The 7,631-nt window shown below is 39.4% G+C and overlaps 2 protein-coding genes across 3 annotated transcripts; one reads left to right on the top strand and one right to left on the bottom strand.

Moving 5' to 3' along the window:
- Positions 1-433: 433 nt before the first annotated feature.
- Positions 434-5,998, top strand: LOC116002531 (myosin heavy chain, non-muscle). 2 transcript variants are annotated; one of them, XM_031242697.1, is made up of 9 exons: positions 434-911; positions 1,408-1,599; positions 1,770-1,892; positions 1,976-2,013; positions 2,109-2,217; positions 2,400-4,667; positions 4,928-5,083; positions 5,325-5,377; positions 5,497-5,998. In XM_031242697.1, the coding sequence occupies exons 1-9, from the start codon at positions 834-836 to the stop codon at positions 5,732-5,734; spliced, it is 3,255 nt and encodes a 1,084-aa protein (XP_031098557.1). In that variant the 5' UTR covers positions 434-833; the 3' UTR covers positions 5,735-5,998. The 2 variants fall into 2 exon arrangements, with proteins under 2 accessions (XP_031098557.1, XP_031098556.1); XM_031242696.1 differs by having other exon boundaries at positions 5,494-5,998.
- A 347-nt stretch (positions 5,999-6,345) lies between these two features.
- LOC116002617 (protein LURP-one-related 4-like) lies at positions 6,346-7,345 on the bottom strand. Its single transcript, XM_031242783.1, has 3 exons — positions 7,035-7,345; positions 6,712-6,945; positions 6,346-6,611 (listed from the first exon to the last, which is right to left on the bottom strand). The coding sequence occupies exons 1-3, from the start codon at positions 7,293-7,295 to the stop codon at positions 6,477-6,479; spliced, it is 630 nt and encodes a 209-aa protein (XP_031098643.1). The 5' UTR covers positions 7,296-7,345; the 3' UTR covers positions 6,346-6,476.
- Between the last annotated feature and the right edge of the window lie 286 nt (positions 7,346-7,631).

Here is a 7,631-nt window from a genome sequence, read left to right as displayed (position 1 = left end):
AAATATTATGTGTATTCATGTTATTAACACAAGTTGTGATGTGTTTGTGCATTCGAATGTTAGGAGGATGAGTTCTGTGTATTTTGCGTCAATATTCTGTGTATTATGGGCAAACATTCTGTGTATTCTAGGCAAACGTTTTGTGTATGCTATATAATGATTATGTGTATTATAGATAATGAATTACCTGGAGTCATTCGCGTCTACTAACATCTGTGTATTTACGTATGTGGTGCATATTACTATGTGTACCGTGGTGCAGGGTATAACGATTGGAATCCGGAGAAAGAAGCTTCCCATAAAAATTTTCAAATCTGTTTGTTTGTCATTTTTACTGAATTTAAAAGTAATTAAATACAATTTACCAAAACATGGTCAGCTGCTTCTCTTTCTATAAGGGAACTGTTACATACTAAAGATATAGAGAGAGAAACTGAGCATGAGCTTTAGAGAGAGAGAGAGAGAGAGGAGTGGTGAAACAGCAGAGAGGCACCGCCACGGATCTGTTCTATTGTGTTCTCCATACTCATTCTTGATTTCCATTAACGAATGTTCAATGCGGAGCTTCCTCTGAAACGAAGGAGAGCTTAAATTCGCATTTTATTCTATCCACCGAGTCAACTCGGTGATACACTTCTCTCTCTCCCCTTCTCTCTCTCTCTCTCTCTCTGTTTGCTACAGTGTAGGAGTCGAAGTGGGTGGTTTTGGTTTGGGAAAAAGTGGTGATCTTTGGGGTTAATGGTTGATTTCCGGCTGGTTTCGCCGGAGCTGTGGTAAGCTCCGGCGAGTGTTGGGGAATTGGTTGAGGGAAATGTGTGTTTGGTAGTTGAAAAATGTTCAAGTCGGCGCGATGGCGGAGCGAAAAGGGGAAGATCAAAGCTGTTTTCAAGCTGCACTTCCGTGCAACTCAGGTCTTGTCTTTCTCACTCAATTCTCAATTCTATTGTCTCACTCCACATTTGAATTTCCCTTTCATTTTATTTACCATTCTTGAAAAAAGCAATGCTGGATGGATAATACATTGGGAAAGGTAATGAATGTGAGCAGAGAATTTTATATGTCCAATTGATTTCCTTCCTTCTCTTGATTATACTCAGAACTATAGCTAGAATTTGTCTTCTGACTTACCTGCATTTTAGTGTCAATCTGTGTGTTCTTTGGCTTAGCTGCATTTTAGTTTTAATGTGTGTGTTCTTGGGTTGAAATCTTTGGTTTTCCTGTTTTATGCATTTGTGTTTTGTGGGGGATCCTAACTCATTTTATTGTCAATCTGTGTGTTCTTTGGCTTAGCTGCATTTTAGTTTTAATCTGGGGTTGAAATCTTTGTATTTCTTCGAGTTTTTATGTGTTTGTGTTTTGTGGGGGGTCTTAAATCCTAACTCATGTTCTGTGCTTTGGGCATCACAGGTAGCAGGGGATGCATTGATGATCTCTGTGGTTCCTGCTGATGTTGGGAAGCCAACAGTGAAATCGGAGAAAGCTACGATTCGTGATGGGAGCTGTTGCTGGGAGAATGCGGTTTATGAGACTGTGAAGCTGTATAGAGAACCGAAATCGGGGAAGATTCATGAGAGAATCTATAACTTTGTTGTTGGAACTGTAAGTAATAATGTTTCCAGTATATGCATCTTCATTTGAGAATCTGTAACTTTGTTGTTGGAACTGTCTATAAGTGATGGTTAAAGTATATGCATCTCTTCATACTTCGTTGTCATTTCTGGCGTGTTAGTTGCTTAGATGTGTGTGTGCTTTGTGGGGATTCCTTTTAGGGGTCTTCAAAATCGGGGGTTGTTGGAGAAGCTTCCATTGATTTTTCGAGCTATGCTGAGGCAACTAAGGTTTCCTCGGTATCTCTTCCACTCAAGAACTCGAAATCAGGGGCTGTATTGCATGTAAATCTCTTTCCCCCCTTCTCATTGTTTTTGCTATCTTTCTCATTCAGAATGATCTGAGGGAATTTTGGTTGTATTTATAGGTATCGATACAACGAATTCATGATTCTTTCGACCAGAGGTACTGGTTAATCTTGAAATCTTGTTTTTTGCTGTTTCTTTAGGTGTTGGATTTGGATTTAGTCCTCTATCTTCCTTTGCTTTCTTTTTTAACAGTATTATTCAAGAAAACGAAACTGCTAAACCTGATGCCGAGGATAGGACATTGAAGGCTCAAATAAGCAATGAGGATATGGAGGCAAGTTTCAGAGAGGATTCTGTTGATGTAAGGCCTCATTTTTGTATCATGAAATTTTGAAACGAAACGAAGTTCAGTTGCACTATTCTCGTATATATAGATGAATATATTCTGGGAAATGCATTGCTCGTTTGTGTTCGTCTTCTAAGTGGCTACAGCTAACAAATTTCTGTTTTTGTTTGCCTCGGTCCATCTTTGTTGCTTGACAGGAAACTCCAGTGAATAAGAACATTTCGCTTGTTAGCAAGTTGAATGGGCGGAGGGCGTCTAGTGAATCTGATATCACTTTGTCAAGCTCCGAGTGCAGCTCGGGGCTTGATACACCCCGGGATCTTCGAATGAAGAACAGCAATACCTGCAAAGACCAGACCACCGTTGGTGTACCAGCAATCGAAGAGCACCAGAGATCACGATGGGAGTGGATGGGAGCTTCTACTCTCGATGGTAGTACTGATGACTCTTCGAGCACTTCTCGAGAGGTCAATTTGAGAGGATCCGAAGAAATTCCAGACGATGTCGAGAAGCTAAGATCGGAGCTCGTTGCTGTGGCGAGGCAGGCAGAGGTGTCTGAGCTGGAACTGCAGACGCTTCGTAAGCAAATCGTGAAGGAGAGCAAACGAGGGCAGGATCTTTCGAGAGAAATTGTTATCCTCAAAGAGGACCGGGATGCATTCAAGGAGGAATGTGAAAAACTTAAAGCCTCCCGGAGACGTTTAGACGATGCAAAATCTAAAGACGAGTTGCTCGACCGAGGGGACGTTCAGGCTCTTGTTCATGAACTCAGACAAGAACTGAACTATCAGAAGGACCTCAACGCTAATCTACAGATACAACTGGAGAAAACGCAAGATTCAAACTCCGAGCTGATTCTTGCTGTTCGTGATCTTGATGAGCTGTTGGAACAGAAGAATAAGGAGATCATGAATCTTTCGGGCAAATCAGAGATATCTGATGATGCTGAAAGGTTACAAAGTGCTAGCTCGAAACACGACATTAACAATGACGACGATGATGATGATGATGATGAACAGAAAGCACTGGAGCAGCTCGTAAGACAGCATAGCGATATTAAAGAAGCATACCTGCTGGAGCAAAAGATCACGGACCTCCAAAACGAACTAGAGATCTATCGAAGAGATAAAGACGAGCTAGAGATGCAGATGGAACAGCTCGCACTTGATTACGAGATCCTGAAGCAGGAAAACCATGACTTGCTGCATCGAGTGGAACAAAGCCAACTGCAGGAACAACTGAAAATGCAGTACGAATGTTCAACTTCGTATGCCACGGTGAGTGAACTCGAAGCCCAGATCGAGGGCTTGGAGAGCGAACTAAAGAAGCAATCTGCCACGGTGAGTGAACTCGAAGCCCAGATCGAGGGCTTAGAGAATGATCTAAAGAAGCAATCTAGGGAATCCTCCGATTCCTTGCTCACCATTAGTTCGCTCGAATCTCAAGCCAAAAGTTTGGAGGAAGAACTGGAGAAGCAAGCACAGGGATTCGAGGCTGATCTCGAGGCTCTCTCTCGTGATAAAGTAGAGCAGGAGCAAAGAGCTATACGTGCAGAAGAAGCACTGAGAAAGACACGGTGGCAAAACGCTAACACTGCAGAGAGGCTGCAGGAGGAATTCAAGAGACTCTCCGTGCAAATGACATCCACATTCGAGGCTAACGAGAAACTGGCTATTAAAGCATTGGCCGAAGCAAGCGAGCTCCGCCTACAGAAAACTCATCTCGAAGAGATGCTGCAAACATCATCCGAGGAGCTCGAGTCAGTGACAGAACATTATGAAGCGAGATTGCACGAGCTCACCAGTCAAGTAAATATGATGTCGGGTCAAATCAAACAGATGCAGTCCGAAAAATCCACACTGCTTGAAAACGAGAAAAGGCATGCTGGAGAAAAACGAGACGAAATGCAATTGGCCAAAGCTGAGATTGAAAAGCTATTAGAAAGCAACAAGATCCTCTCCGAGCTTGCAAACAAGAGGGAAAGTTTGATAAACGAGTTGGAGGAAATGAAGGAAACAATAGCAGAGATGGAACTGATGCTAGAGCAAGGCAATAAAGAAAGATCTCATCTGGAAAATATGCTCGCCTTGATGCAAGAAAAGGCCGAGGAATCTTTAAATGAATTGAACAGTATAACACATCTTAAGGACGAGAAGGACATGCTAGTTGGTAAACTCCAGTTGGAGATAGGTACTCTTAGAGAGCAATATAATGAGCTGAAGACTCGTTCGTCTGAGGATGAATCGGAGAAAGATAAGTTGAGGAAGCAGGTGTCCCAATTGAAGGGCGATCTGAAGAAGAAAGAAGATGCATTAAATAGCTTAGATAAGAAACTCAAAGATGCAAACAACAAGCTGGCGTCTACTAATGGAGCAAAAGCTGCTTCAAGGAACAATAAATTTGCATCTGCTACCCAGGGTCTTAAGGAGGTTAATAGTCTTAAGGATAAAGTCAAATTGCTCGAGGTAACTTTACACCCGAACATAGAAATTTATAAAATATGCATTGGTGAACATATAAACGGAAAACCTCTCAGCAATATTTCATTTCATGTTTTCTCATATTTTCCTTCTTTTTTCCATTTCATGTTATAGAATTTCTTATTTTCCTTTTTTTGCAATGACATCTTCTAGAAATAGTTCATCATACTTGATAATCTTTTGAATGTTAACAGTGTTCTATCATGGAATTTGACAATTGTTTTTTACTTTTTGCCGATGAATAGGGTCAGATCAAGCTCAAGGAAAATGCTCTCGAGACCTCAACAAATTCATTTTTGGAGAAGGAGAAAGATCTTCAAAATAAAATTGAAGAGTTAGAAGCAAGATTAGAACAAATCAATCAGAATACTGCAATCATTTGTGAACAGAATTCCGAAAAGGTCAGCACATAGCTTCTACCTGTTTTATATAATCACACAGCTAGAAAAGTAAAGTACTAAAACAATACATCTAAGAACATTTAAACTACATATGATTCATTTGATTTAGGTAGTGCCATAAAGGTGTTCTTTGTGTTCTTGGATGAAATTGTAAATCAAACACATTGCAGACAACCAATTGTCTCGAATTTGAAATTTGTATTTAAGTGAAGTGGAGCTAATCGTTCTTTATACGATGCAGGTAGCTACAGAAGACTTAAATCTGAATCCTGGAATGACTGAAACAGTAAATAGGTACGCCACAATTGATATTCAAGAGTTATATATTAAAATGGGATTTAGTTACATAAATTAGTTCTAATGTATTTCGATTTCGAATTCCCCTGAGCAAATATTGTTTGCATTTTCAGCAGTGAGAATGGTTTACTAGAGGAAGAAATACGAGACTCTGTCAGCAGTACCGGGGACATGAACAAACTATTGAACGAAGTTACATTACTCAGGGAGAAGAACTCATTGATGGAAGATGAGTTGAAGGAAATGCAAGAGAGATACTCCGAAATAAGCCTCAAGTTTGCAGAGGTAGAAGGCGAAAGACAGCAACTTGTCATGAAAGTGCGCAACCTTAAGAACGCAAAAAAGGGTCACTGAATCAATCAGATTCTTTTGCTGCTGAAAGATCTAGATGCAACTTGTATTCAAGAATTCATTCAAGATTGAAAAAGAAAAGAAAAAAAAATAGAGAAGGTTGTATATTTATGAAATACATTTGTTCTTTGTTCTTTCCTCTCTTGCATATAGTATGATCTCCCAATAGGATATATAACAAAATGACAGTAGCCTCACTTTGTAGGTTTATACAATGTGTATCCACAGATTTTGCATAATATTGATGCAGTTGTTAATTGTTTGTGATAACAATGAGTCAATGACCTATGAATCTGTGGCATATTCTATCTGAATAAGGCCTTTTCATTTTTTTTAATGAACTAAAGGACATCTATCTGCTGCTCAGAAACTAATTTCTTTTCTTTTTTCGAGTAATGACGAAATCCTTTTGTTGGGATTCGAACTTGTAATATTGTGATTATCAAGTCAACTATTGTGATTATCAAGTCAACAGTTTGATCAAGTTAGTTGAGTTACTCCAGGAGGTTGAGTTACTCCAGGAAAGGAGAAAATGATGTGTTCTGTAATTTAGTGACTACATCTACAGAGTTCTGAAATAGCTGACAAAATACAAGCTGGAAAATGCTTGGAGATGAGAAAAATTGTTAGAACTTTACTGATCTGAACAGGTTACAGTATCCTTTGGTTCCTGTGAGTGTTTCTTTCACATATATAAACAGAAATGTATAACTCAGTACCAAAAAAAAAAAAAAAAAAAATCTTCTCATAGTTTCTGGTTGATCAAGCCATAAACAGTCACTAAAGCCATAACCAGAGAATGATCAACATGAGGTTCCACCATCAAACTCAATACATCATCTCCAAAAGCAACCCCAGATGTAGCCTGCTTTTGTTTTACCTGCAAAATCCCAGATCACAGATGTTTAGACACAGAGAAAGGAAGAGAGAGAGAGAGGAAAAAAAAGAAACTTGCAGGATTTATGGCAGAAGGGACAAACCTCTGCAACTAATCTTGATCTACTGACAATCTTGAATGTTGATTTTCCAGGTAAAGCTATGATTTTGTAGCAGCTTTCTTCAGGCTGATCACAAGCCAGATTAACACAGTAGTGATTAGAATCTCCTCTGAAAACATTCCGGCTTCTCTTAACACGAAAGCACAGAATTTCCTCATCTATCACTTCTGTGTTGCCCAATCTGTAGCCATCCCAGCGTCCAAAAACCGCTAATTTCTGCAGGATAATGAAGGGCAAAGATCAGAACCTCTCCAAGATTGATGCAAAGTAGCTTCTTGGTGACAAAAACAGAGAAAAAATCGTACCTTTTGGCGAATGGAGAAGAGAACCCTGCCGTGGAGATCCATTAGATGAACTTCTCTGCTGCATTTGGTGTTGTAGTTGTCAATCCTGTAGACTATCTCGCCATTGGAGTCGAAAACCGTGCAGCCATTTCCATGGTACACAAGCGACTTCATCCACACTGTAAAGGTCTCCCGCTTTGAAGTCATGTAAGAAGAAGGAGAAGAAGGAGGTGAAGAAGAAGAAGAAGAAGAAGATGGGCTCTGAGGATAAATTCTAGCCATGGAAATGAAAGGATGGAGAGAGAGAGAGGGTTGAGTTGTTGACTGCTCCTCTCCACCCTCTTTGAAGCCTATTTATTCTTCCAGAAATTTGGGTAAAAAGTTTGTAATAATGGACTAAAATATTGCTGTGTGAATTTTCACAAAAACCAAGGAATATTTGATCCACCATGTGCAATATTTTTAAAAAAAAAAACCATTTTTTATTTTTTAATTTATTTTTATTTTTGAGATAGCGAGAGGTACAACTATATCCATACATAGCTTAGCTTATTGTTTTGAGAGAAGTCTAGTCAATTTCATCAACAATTAACTCAGAATTATAATGTTTCAAGTTTA

Source organism: Ipomoea triloba, chromosome 13, assembly GCF_003576645.1.
Source record: "Ipomoea triloba cultivar NCNSP0323 chromosome 13, ASM357664v1".
In the NCBI taxonomy this organism is placed as follows: domain Eukaryota; kingdom Viridiplantae; phylum Streptophyta; class Magnoliopsida; order Solanales; family Convolvulaceae; genus Ipomoea; species Ipomoea triloba.
Note: the sequence above shows the minus strand (reverse complement) of the source record. Positions and strands in the feature narration are given on the sequence as shown.

Coding starts and splice junctions, on each gene's coding strand:
- LOC116002531 (XM_031242696.1), top strand. CDS start 834: ATGTTCAAGTCGGCGCGATGGCGGAGCGAAAAGGGGAAGATCAAAGCT. Junction 1,893..1,975: donor AATCAGGGGCTGTATTGCAT/GTAAATCTCTTT, acceptor TTGTATTTATAG/GTATCGATACAACGAATTCA. Junction 5,084..5,324: donor GTGAACAGAATTCCGAAAAG/GTCAGCACATAG, acceptor TATACGATGCAG/GTAGCTACAGAAGACTTAAA.
- LOC116002617 (XM_031242783.1), bottom strand. CDS start 7,295: ATGGCTAGAATTTATCCTCAGAGCCCATCTTCTTCTTCTTCTTCTTCT. Junction 6,946..7,034: donor TCTTCTCCATTCGCCAAAAG/GTACGATTTTTT, acceptor ATTATCCTGCAG/AAATTAGCGGTTTTTGGACG. Junction 6,612..6,711: donor GATCAAGATTAGTTGCAGAG/GTTTGTCCCTTC, acceptor GGGATTTTGCAG/GTAAAACAAAAGCAGGCTAC.